The following is a 12,503-nucleotide window of genomic DNA, read 5'->3' as shown; positions in this document are numbered from 1 at the left end:
TTGCAGCTGCAGTCCCTCACATCTCATGAAGGCTTCCATGAATATCAGAAGAATCGGAGGTTACTGGTGAAAGGGGCAAGCGGAAACGCCCCCAGGTACACCTGGGATAATGTGCATGGTGCTTTGGATAGAAGGGGTCCACCCGACTGGGGACAAGGTACAGGCCATTTGTGATGCCCCAGCGCTCAAGAACAAGACTGAACTTCAGGCCTTCTTGGGACTATTGAACTTTTACCATTCCTTCCTTCCCCACAAGGCGGCGGTAGCGGAGTCCCTACACAGACTCCTGGACAAGCGGGCCCCTTGGGTGTGGGGCCAGCGCCAGGAGGCCGCATTCCAGGCAGTCAAGGACTTGCTTGTCTCAAACTCGGTCTTGGCACACTTCGACGAGAGGATGCCGGAGGTGCTAGCATGCGACGCCTCGCCCTATGGCATTGGCGCTGTCCTGGGACACCAACTCCTGGATGGAAGAGAGGTACCGGTGGCATACTTTTCCCAGACACTCAACGCAACCGAGCGGAACTACTCGCAAATCGACAAGGAGGGTCTGGCAATCGTGAAGGGAGTAAAAAAATTCCATGATTTCTTGTACGGGCGGCCCTTCACCGTGGTGACTGACCACAAGCCGTTGCTTGGCTTGTTTGCCCCCGAAAAGCAGACCCCCCAAGTGCTGTCTCCTTGCGTCCTCAGGTGGTCAATTTTCCTTGCCAGTTACCAGTATGCACTGATTCACCGCCCTGGGAAGGCGATGGGCCATGCGGACGCCCTCAGCAGGCTACCACTACCGGAAACAGGCCCCGACCCAGCACCTGCACAAGAGGTTATGAGCCTGGAGCTGCTTCCCGACCGCAACATTCAGGCACAAGAATTTGCACACCATTCCAAGAAAGATAGGGTCATCTCCTGGGTCCTGGACTGGGTGTGGAGAAAACCAGGAGGAGGAGGACAGGTCAGAGGAGTCCCAAGGGAACAGTGGGGCAGTGAGGCCCATAGAGCAGCAGGGGCAAGCAGGAGAGGCAGAATCAGTAAATACAGAGAGGACCCGTGAGGCCGAAAGGACACCGGAACCAGAACCACGACTGAGCGAGCCGGTTGCGCCAGACCAAACAGCCCCATCACAGCCAGCATCCTTGGAACACGAGCCAGAACCTGAACCCCGGACCAGGGAACACCCCAGGCCGCAACGCACAAGTAGGCCGCCGGCGTACCTTGAGGACTATGAATGCGACCTCCTGGGCAGGACTGGAACTTAGAGGGGAGGGGTGTTATGTACTGAGTTGAATAGGATCCAAACTGCAGCAGTCTGATTGGTCCTAGAACAATAGGATCCAAAAGGCAGCAGTCTGATTGGTCCTAGAACAATAGGATTCAGAATGCAGCAGTCTGATTGGTCCTAGAACAATGCAGCAGTATGATTGGTTGGCAGGAACCACCCAATCATGCTCCAGATAGAAGTGAATCCACAACCTGATTGGCTTACAGTAGAATTCCGGAATTAGCCAATCATGTGCAGCCCATTGTGTAAATAATGTATATAAAGCAGATGCTTTGAGGGGACTTTCATTCATTCCTCCTCACCACTATGAGCTGAATAAAGAGCATGAAATCACTTTGCGACTCTGAGTATATTTCACCTGGTATCCAGAACAACCCATTGTAGCCGGAGGCCTCCATATACGTAAGAGGTAAAGCAGGAGTTCAAGCTAGATCAACCTTTCCATTGGGGGAGGTTGTACCATGTTCCACATTTCGACTCGGGACTCCTCTTTCTCCTGGCGGCTGGGGCTGTAGGTTCCTTGGGTAGCCCGTTTGTTGGAAGTTATGACGGAAGCTGTGGCCGCATGAAGGAAGATCAGTAACAAGGCCAGTGTCACTGAGCCAATGGCGGTGAAAATATCGGAGGCCAGGTCAGTTGTTAGCTGGAAGGGTGGAAACAACACACAATGTGGTTAGTGTAGAAAGAGAAAAGGAACATGCATAGGAGTTACCATGAAGGGAAACCATGTGACATGAACAATTTCCGTTCAAAGGTATACCTACCAAGTTAAGTCTATCTGGAGGAGGGACTAGGAGGGAATAGGAGGAGGAGGAACGAGGAGGAGGAGGAACTAGGAGGAGGAACTAGGAGGAGGAGGAACTAGGAGGAGGAACTAGGAGGAGGAGAACTAGGAGGAACAAGGAGGAGGAGGAACTAGGAGGAGGAGGAACTAGGAGGAGGAACTAGGAGGGGGAGGACCTAGGAGGAGGAACTAGGAGTAGAACTAGGAGGAACTAAAGGAGGAACTAGGAGGAGGAACTAGTAGGAACTAGGAGGAGGGAATAGGGGGGACCAGTGGAGGAACTAGGAGGAGGAGCCAGATGGACTTGGAGGAACTAGGGGAACTAGGTGGTGGAACTAGGTGGAGGAACCAGATGATGGAACTAGGTGCAGGAACTAGAGGGAAGTAGGGGGAACTAGGTGGTGGAACTAGGAGAAACTAGGAGGGAATAGGTGCTGGAACTAGGTGGTGGAACTAGGGGGAACTAGGTGGAGGAACTAGGTGGAACTAGGTGGAGGAACTAGGTGGAGGAACTAGGTGGAGGAACTAGGTGGAGGAACTAGGGGGAACTAGGTGGTGGAACTGGGTGGTGGAACTAGGAGAAACTAGGAGGGAATAGGTGCTGGAACTAGGTGGTGGAACTAGGGGGAACTAGGTGGAGGAACTACGGGGAACTAGGTGGAACTAGGTGGAGGAACTAGGTGGAGGAACAAGGGGGGACTAGGGGGAACTAGGTGGTGGAACTGGGTGGTGGAACTAGGTCAGGAACTAGGGGGAACTAGGGGGAGCTAGGTGGTGGAACTACGTGGTGGAACTAGGTGGAGGAACTAGGAGAAACTAGGGGGAACTAGGTGGTGGAACTAGGTGGTGGAACTAAGTGGTTGAACTAGGTGGAGGAACTACGGGGAACTAGGTGGAACTAGGTGGAGGAACTAGGTGGAGGAACTAGTGGGGACTAGGGGGAACTAGGTGGAGGAACTAGGTCAGGAACTAGGAGGAACTAGGGGAACTAGGTGGTGGAACTAAGTGGTGGAACTAGGTGTAGGAACTAGGGGGAACTAGGGGGAACTAGGTGCAGGAACTAGGTGCAGGAACTAGGGGAACTAGGTGGTTGAACTGGGTGGTGGAACTAGGTGCAGGAACTAGGGGGAACTTAGTGGAGGAACTAGGTGCAGGAACTAGGGGGAACTAGATGGAGGATCTAAGTGGAGGAACTACGGGGAACTAGGAGGAACTAGGTGGTGGAACTAGGTGCAGGAACTAGGGGAAACTAGGTGGAGGAACTAGGTGGAGGAACTATGGGGAACTAGGTGGAGGAGCTAGGTGCAGGAACTAGGAGGAACTAGGTGGTGGAACTTGGTGGTGGAACTTGGTGGTGGAACTAGGTGGAGGAACTAGGAGAGGAGCTAGGAGGAACTAAGTGGGGGAACTAGGTGGAGGAACTAGGAGGGACTAGGAGGAACTAGGTGGAGGAACTAGGTGGGAATAGGAGGGAATAGGAGGAGGGACTAGGAGGAATTAGGAGAGGAGCTAGTAGCAACTAGGAGGGACTAGGAGAGGAGCTAGGAGGAACTAGGAGGAGGGACTAGAAGGAACTAGGAGGAGGAAGTAGGTGGGACTAGGAGGAGGAAGTAGGTGGGACTAGGTGGAGGGACTGGCAGGGAGGGAAGCGCCATTTTGTGGTTCGCCTCAAGTGCCAAAGCGTCTTGTGCAGGCCCTGGTTTCTGAGAACTGACACTCTGGCTTGCATTAGGTGGCCATTCAAGGAGCTCAGATAGAGAAGAATGATGATGCCCTTCAGCCAAAGATGATATCTTTCACCCAGGCTCTTAAACCCTTTCCTTCCAGTTAACAAAAGGGGCACTTCATCAGACACCAACTAGATGCATTTCTTAGAAATGTGACATGGTGCCGGCATTTTGACGTGTGTCAGTAGGCAACAGAACATATCCATTCAGTGAACTGTGGTGTTTGCAATACAGAAGGGGGTGGTGAGTGCTGCCAGTTATTATGTTTGTCGTACACAATTGCCCTGTAGTGTTCTCTTCTGGATGCTAGCTTTGACTTGCGTACAAAGAGTTATTAGAACAGTCCAGAGGAGCGTCACTTACCTGGACTTGTTACTCCTGGATTGTAATGTCTGTTAGGGAACGTTCAGCTCTTACAAGGCATGCCTCTGTTTCCACTGAGGGGTGCGTTGGGATCTCTAGGAAGGGGACAGGGGGCTTGCAGGTTACCTAAGATGCTTTCTGTGGGACGCAGGTGGCACTGTGGGTTAAACCACAGAGCCTAGGACTTGCCGATCAGAAGGTCGGCGGTTCGAATCCCCGCGACGGGGTGAGCTCCCGTTGCTCGGTCCCTGCTCCTGCCAACCTAGCAGTTCGAAAGCACGTCAAAGTGCAAGTAGATAAATGGTGAATACTAGATGCAGATGCACAGGGAATGAAACAAAATATGTGGCTTCAGTTGTATCTGAAATGCAGGCACTTAACAAGTATCCTAGAGTCATTGCAGTCTTTATAGCCTACAGGCGATTCGACTAAAGCTAAAATTTCCAGTGCAATAAATAAGAATTTCCAGAAAGTGGGAAATGGCACCCATTAACTCCAATCATTAATGCTTTCTGGAGCTGAGATCTGTGCCCCCGTAGTATTTCCAGGTACGTGTGTCTGAGTGCTCAGTTCCCTTTGCAACTGCAGTCCCTCACATCTCATGAAGGCTTCCATGAATATCAGAAGAATCGGAGGCTACTGGTGAAAGGGGCAAGCGGAAAAGCCCCCAGGTACACCTGGGATAATGTGCATGGTGCTTTGGATACTGACCATGGTGTTGAGTTAAATGGCAGAGGTTATCATGGTCTAGAGGAGTCGTTTCCCTGGTATCCAGAAGAACCCATTGTAGCCGGAGGCCTCCATGTACGTAAGAGGTACATGGAGCGGGCGTTCAAGCTAGATCAACCTTTCCATTGGGGGAGGTTGTACCATGTTCCACATTTCGACTCGGGACCCCTCTTTCTCCTGGCGGCTGGGGCTGTAGGTTCCTTGGGTAGCCCGTTTGTTGGAAGTTATGACGGAAGCTGTGACCGCAAGAAGGAAGGCCAGTGTCACTGAGCCAATGGCGGTGAAAATATTGGAGGCCAGGTCAGTTGTTAGCTGCAAGGGTGGAAACAACACACAATGTGGTTGGTGTAGAAAGAGAAAAGGAACATGTATAGGAGTTACCATGAAGGGAAACCATGTGACATGAACAATTTCCGTTCAAAGGTATACCTACCAAGTTAAGTCCATCTGGAGGAGGGACTAGGAGGGACTAGGAGGAGGAGGAACTAGGAGGAGGAGGAACTAGAAGGAGGAGGAACTAGGAGGAGGAGGAACTAGGAGGAGAAGTAGGAGGAACTAGGAGGAGAAGTAGGAGGAACTAAAGGAGGAACTAGGAGGAGGAGGAGGAACTAGAAGGAGGAGGAACTAGAAGGAGGAGGAACTAGGAGGAGGAGGAACTAGGAGGATGAACTAGGAGGAACTAGGAGGAGAACTAGGAGGAACTAAAGGAGGAACTAGGAGGAGGAACTAGGTGGAACTAGGAGGAGGAACTAGGAGGAACTAGGAGGAACTAGGAGGAGGGAGTAGGGGGGACCAGTGGAGGATCTAGGAGGAGGAGCCAGAGGGACTTGGAGGAACTAGGCGGTGGAACTAGGTGCAGGAACTAGGGGGAACTAGGGGGAACTAGGTGGAGGAACTAGGTGCAGGAACTAGGAGGAACTAGGAGAACTAGGTGGTGGAACTAGGTGGAGGAACTAGGTGGAGGAAATAGGGGGAACTAGGGGAACTAGGTGCAGGAACTAGGTGGAGGAACTAGGGGGGACTAGGGGGGACTAGGTGTGGAACTAGGAGGAACTAGCTGGAGGAACCAGGTGAGGAACTAGGGGGAACTAGGGGATAGGAGGAGGGACTAGGAGGAACTAGGAGAGGAGCTAGTAGGGACTAGGAGGGACTAGGAGAGGAGCTAGGAGGAACTAGGAGGAGGGACTAGAAGGAACTCGGAGGAGGAAGTAGGTGGGACTAGGAGGAGGAAGTAGGTGGGACTAGGTGGAGGGACTGGCAGGGAGGGAAGCGCCATTTTGTGGTTCGCCTCAAGTGCCAAAGCGTCTTGTGCAGGCCCTGGTTTCTGAGAACTGACACTCTGGCTTGCATTAGGTGGCCATTCAAGGAGCTCAGATAGAGAAGAATGATAAATAGGTACCGCTCCGGCTGGAAGGTAAACGGCGTTTCCGTGCGCTCCTCTGGTTCACCAGAAGCGGCTTAGTCATGCTGGCCACATGACCCGGAAGCTGTACGCCGGCTCCCTCGGCCAAGAAAGCGAGATGAGCGCCGCAACCCCAGAGTCGGTCACGACTGGACCTAATGGTCAGGGGTCCCTTTACCTTTAAGATGCTTTCTGTTTCCTTTATATTCACATCAACTAAAACAGCAGAAGCAGAAGCCTCTGTGACCCCAGCTGCTGCTCAGCGGTTCACAGCCCTGCCCATGCAAGGCTTTACATACAAAGCCTTGCATGGGCAGGGCTGTCTGTCACTTTGCCCCAAACCACAATGTGCTTTGTATAGCGACTGGCGCACAGTTTTCTGTTTTGTTCTGGCGGGAAGGTCAAATTTGCCCATCGGTTTATTAACAAGCGCTTGAGGATGTCTCTCACCAAATCTTAAATTTGTACAATGGGGGGAACTGTCCATTTAGGTATGTGGTGCAGAGAATATTTGTCCTCCAGATGTTGCTCCCATCACTCCTGGTTACTGGCCATGTTCACATGGGGCTGATGGGAGTTGTAGTTCAGCAACTTCTAGATCCCCAAACATGATCTAGAACAACCTGGTGGAAAAAGAGGTGCAATGAACACACCAAGCAGTGATCATTTGAAATGTTTATTTTGCTGCATGAAGAGCTTTCCCCCGGAGTATTGATTTAGTCCCTGATTAAAGAGTTAAGATAGCTGTGTTGCTGAGAAAGACCTCTACTCCTAAAACTTCTTGAGATGCTCAGTGATGATTGAATGGCAGACAGATTATCTGGGGTTACATGATTGTTCCGCTTTGTCTTTTGCAGTGATGGTGAATGCTAGATGCAGATGCACAGGGAATGAAACAAAATATGTGGCTTCAGTTGTATCTGAAATGCAGGCACTTAACAAGTATCCTAGAGTCATTGCAGTCTTTATAGCCTACAGGCAATTCGACTAAAGCTAAAATTTCCAGTGCAATAAATAAGAATTTCCAGAAAGTGGGAAATGAGATCTGTGGCCTCATAGTATTTCCAGGTACGTGTGTCTGAGTGCTCAGTTCCCTTTCCAACTGCAGTCCCTCACATCTCATGAAGGCTTCCATGAATATCAGAAGAATCGGAGGCTACTGGTGAAAGGGGCAAGCGGAAAAGCCCCCAGGTGCACCTGGGATAATGTGCATGGTGCTTTGGATAGTGACCAAGGTGTTGAGTTAAATGGCAGAGGTCATCATGGTCTAGATGAGTCATTTCCCTGGTATCCAGAACAACCCATTGTAGCTGGAGGCCTCCATATACGTAAGAGGTACAGCAGGCGTTCAAGCTAGATCAACCTTTCCATTGGGGGAGGTTGTACCATGTTCCACATTTCGACTCGGGACCCCTCTTTCTCCTGGCGGCTGGGGCTGTAGGTTCCTTGGGTAGCCCGTTTGTTGGAAGTTATGACGGAAGCTGTGGCCGCAAGAAGGAAGATCAGTAACAAGGCCAGTGTCACTGAGCCAATGGCGGTGAAAATATTGGAGGCCAGGTCAGTTGTTAGCTGCAAGGGTGGAAACAACACACAATGTGGTTGGTGTAGAAAGAGAAAAGGAACATGCATAGGAGTTACCATGAAGGGAAACCATGTGACGTGAACAATTTAGGTTTAAAGGAATACCTACCAAGGAAAGTCCATCTGGTTAGTCTGCAAGTGATGGGGGTATGCAGTTCTGCATTTGCTGAGGAATGAATTCATTTTTTGCTGTGCAAAAAAACCCTGTCAACTGTTTTGTATACTAAAAGTCATAGTTTGGCTGCTATATTTTCTGAATTGCTAAAATTGCATATTAAGAAAGATGGCAAGTTTCTGGGCTATAGCCAACATGGCAGCTCCACTGGTGCAAGGGACTTCCATGTGCACAACCGAAATTCCTCTCCTTTCCCACACGGATTTAGGGGAGCACAACCAGTTCGCACTGGGTGTGGAGCCTTGGGGATGAAGCAACTACAGTAGTACCTCGGTTTTCGAGCATCTCTGAAGCCGAATGTTTTGGTTTTCAAATGCTGAAAACCCAGAAGTAATTGCTTCTGGTTTTGAACACTCCTTGGAAGTTGAACGGCTTTTGCTATGTGTTTTTCAGTTTTTCCAATTGAACTTGTAGCCAGCCCTCAGTTTTCAAACGTTTCGGAAGTCGAATGGTATTCCGGAAGAGATTATGTCCGAGAACCAAGGTACCACTGTATTATGTGGAATGGAAGGTGAGAGGCAGTGGGAGACACAGAAATTTGAGACCACAAGGTCTGGCACTGCCCACTTCCGTATAATCATCTCTGGGCAGTTGGGGGGACCCTCCAGTGAAGATTAGAGTGGGGCAGGGAGAGGAGAGTAAACAGAAGTCCACTTGTTCCAGTGAGATTACTCACATGGAACATTTGATACAAACTTGTTTCTTTAGATTATTTCTACCCCCCTTTTCAAACTATTTCCCCCCAAAGTAGCTTACTTTATCAAAACAGTTTACATGTGCCAAGGCAATCTGCATGTTGAAATTTGTTATATATGATTAATGATGCAAATGACTTCAAATATCTCTCCCAACCAGACTCCCACATTTCCCTGTAGTCTTCAGTGATGCCCCCTGTCTGCAGCTGCTTTAGTGGCAAAAAAAAAGTCTCCCAGTTGCTTCCTCCACATAATCACAATCATTCTGATCTCCCCCCCCTGTTTTGTTTTGTTTTTAAGGGAAAAAACGTGTAGGATGGATGGATCTATTATGCTCTTTGATGCACAGGTTTTATAAATGCAAGGACGTTTTCATGAAATCATTGCCCATAAAGCCAGTATAATCAAACATTCTTCCAATCAGCTGTTGGAAGAAGCTAGAATTTTGAGAGAGGAGGGAACTGTTTTAATGTGATCTCTCTGTTTCTAGTCCAATTTGCACTGGAAACCTCTGAAACAGCAGGAAGTACTATAGGAAAAACATGGTCATTGTGGACAACATCACCCTGGGAGGATTTTGATCGTCCAGGCAGATTTTGCTTTGGGTTTTTTTGATATGTATCCCTAGTGACAATTGAACTGTCAGAGATGGAACATGTGCTTGGGGCAGAACTTTCAAATCCAAAATGTTTTTTTAAAAACAAACGAAAGAACTTGAGAGGTCAAAAGTCTCAAAAGCACTTCCTGGAGACTAGGGAACCCGATTTAGCTACCTGCATGGAGGAATCTTTCTGACGTTGATTCCTACCGATAATGCTTTGAGTAAAAGCTCATCACTGTTTGGGGTTACTTTCTATATAGAAATGGCCTGTAGAATAGCATTTACTTTGCAATGTAAGGAAGTGACAGCATGCCAGGAGAAACATTAAGAGATCCTTGAAGTGGGTGAGGGGAGGTTAAGTAAATCCATGTAGCATTCAAGAAATGTAAACTTGGCTCAGGGCTCATGATCAGCAGATATTACAACCTCCTTCTGCCCTCATGATTGCCCTCTGTCTGAGGAAATAAAATCAATTATGATTATATTATAAAACGTGTTAATTATTATCTACAACACTCATGCCTCTTTTAGGCAAATCTTACAGGACGCGGGTGGCACTGTGGGTTAAACCACAGAGCCTAGGACTTGGGGAGGACTCATCTCGCTTTATTGGCCGAGGGAGCCGGCGTACAGCTTCCGGGTCATGTGGCCAGCATGACTAAGCCGCTTCTGGTGAACCAGAGCAGCGGACGGAAACGCCGTTTACCTTCCCGCTGGAGCGGTACCTATTTATCTACTTGCACTTTGACGTGCTTTTGAACTGCTAGGTTGGCAGGAGCAGGGACCGAGCAACGGGAGCTCACCCCGTCGCGGGGATTTGAACCGCCGACCTTCTGATTGGCAAGTCCTAGGCTCTGTGGTTTAACCCACAGTGCCACCCGCTTCCCCTATTGTATAGTGGTACCTCAGGTTAAGTACTTAATTCGTTCCAGAGGTCCGTACTTAACCTGAAAGTGGTTCTTAACCTGAAGCACCACTTTAGCTAATGGGGCCTCCTGCTGCTGCCGCTCTGCCGTAGCACGATTTCTGTTCTCATCCTGAAGCAAAGTTCTTAACCCGAGGTACTATTTCTGGGTTAGCAGAGTCTGTAACCTGAAGCGTATGTAGCCCCAGGTAGCACTGTATTCTGAAGTAAACCCCCTCCTCCAAGAAGTGGAAATTCTTCAAAGGTATTGAACTCACTCTTGATACCAATGAAATCCTAATTGAAAACTTACTTTTTAAAAGAGTTGAACCCTTGGCAGACCACCATGCATGATTGCTGGGCTGATGAATCATAAACTGAACTTCTGTGTTCCTGATATAAGGGATTGTTTCTTCATTCCTAAAGTATAATGGATTCAGGCTTCACCCCCTGCACCTTGTTACAGGTGCTAAACAGCTATGGTTTCCTTGCAGAACCTGGTTTTAATGGTCATTCTGGTAAAATATTGGTTGGTTAGCCAATTCAGAAACTAGCCCTACCTAAGAGCCCTTTCTCTTGATCGCCAGGTGACTTAGCTGCATGGCACGACACACAACTTTTGTTGCCGTGCTTGCTTATGCTGCCCCGCTCTGGGCCGTGATGACAGATCTTGCTCCCCTTGAGACTCTGCAAAGCCAATTCCTACGTCGGCTCCTAATGCTCCCCCTGTGCGTAAGCAACGCAGCCATGCGACTAGAATTGAAGGTCGCATCCTTAGAAACTTGCCTGTGGAAGCAAGTCTTCAATTACTGGTTATCATTGTGGCATAGATTACCAAACCATTACCTTGTCCAATGCTTATGGCGAGATGAATTCTCTAGCCTTTGGACTAGTAGAATTCATGCCAAACTCCTGAGTTATGGAATCTCTCCCTCAGATTCCCTAAAACTAGACCAAATCACTGCTCAAAGACTGATCCGCCAAAGACTGGATGACATCGATCTACAGCGAAATTATATGCTGGGAGGAGGTGTTTGTTCGCCTCAGAACATTGGTATCACTTTAACTTACTGCGTTCCATCATACCTCTCCTCCCTTTCGACTGTTGCCCATAGACTGGCCTTCACCAAAGCGAGGTTTAACGTTTTTCCCTCCAATGTCCTGAGACATAGGTTCTCAAAGGGCCAAGCCCCCGCCATGTGCGAATGTGATAAGGTGACGCTGGAGTCGCTCCAGCACATTATGTTCACTTGCCCCTTGTTTAATGTGCCACGGGCAAATTTGTTGGGATCAATCATACAGAAACTAGAGGGTACCCCACCAAAATTCCACCTTGCCCAAATCTTGCAGGACAAGGATACCCACACGACCCTGAAGGTGGCTAGGTTCCTAGTTGCTGTCCTTTCCCAAAAGCGACGCCAAGGAGCACTACAAGCTAATTAAGGCGTAGTATGCCTTTCCATTTTATAGTATTTTATTGTTATAGTGGTGTTTTAGCGATTGCTTTTTTTCCCCTACGGCACAAGCTGTTATTTATGTGTTGTTTTTACCTGTATGGGCCTATGGCCGTAATAAATGAAATTTCTTCATTTCACACAACTTTTAGCAGGCTTACAATCTGCTACTTTCATTTTAAAGTAAATTACGCACAGCTTGATGGAGTAATCCTTTGTAACAGTTCAGTTCTCTCATCCAATTTCACAGCTATTCCCGCTGCCACCTTCCCATTGCACTAGATAGCAGCAGAAACCCCTGGTTATTGACTTCCGTACCAATCGGCTGGTTCCCACGGCAAGGTCCTGGTCTTCTGGGCAGGTTGCCTTGCTAGCTGTGGACTGACTTTAAAATTGCCAGCAGGCTCGCCAGTCGAGTCCCATCAGGATCAAGTATATATTGCTTGGCCAGCTGATAGCTGGGTGATTAATTAACATAAAAGAGCTTGGCTTAACTGGAGAGAAGTGCTTTATTAGGTTTTTGTTTTGTTTTTGAAATGGTGATGACGGAAGAGGTTTTGGCGGACCCTAAATATTAAGGTCTGCTAGCCACAGTGTTTCAATGCCTAGGAACATAGAGATGAGTATTGGCTGGTGTCTGAACTTTACAATGAAGCCCTGAACCATATCTTAGGACACAAAATAGACTGGCTAATCAGAGAGAGAAGTTGGTGTTGTAAAATGGTCTCTGGAAGAGTGGACGAAAATGCCATACCTTCATCAAGTAATATAAACTTTAAAGCCCTTTGCCACCCAGGGCCAGGCTATTTTGG

At 48.7% G+C, this 12,503-nt stretch overlaps 1 protein-coding gene across 2 annotated transcripts in view; it reads right to left on the bottom strand.

Moving 5' to 3' along the window:
* Nucleotides 1–6,941: 6,941 nt before the first annotated feature.
* The window catches only part of CRB1 (crumbs cell polarity complex component 1), a 163,150-nt gene continuing 157,588 nt past the window's right edge, over nucleotides 6,942–12,503 (bottom strand). For both annotated transcript variants that reach the window (XM_083620240.1, XM_083620239.1), the window contains one exon: nucleotides 6,942–7,850. In XM_083620240.1, coding sequence (XP_083476366.1) covers nucleotides 7,635–7,850 — 216 coding nt within the window. In that variant the 3' untranslated portion in view covers nucleotides 6,942–7,634. The remainder of the gene's footprint in view (nucleotides 7,851–12,503) is intronic.

The sequence above is a fragment of the Podarcis filfolensis genome (genome assembly GCF_964270895.1).
Source record: "Podarcis filfolensis genome assembly, chromosome: 6".
In the NCBI taxonomy this organism is placed as follows: Eukaryota; Metazoa; Chordata; class Lepidosauria; order Squamata; family Lacertidae; genus Podarcis; species Podarcis filfolensis.
The sequence above is the reverse complement of the archived record's forward strand: the minus strand, read 5'-3'. Positions and strand labels throughout refer to the sequence as shown.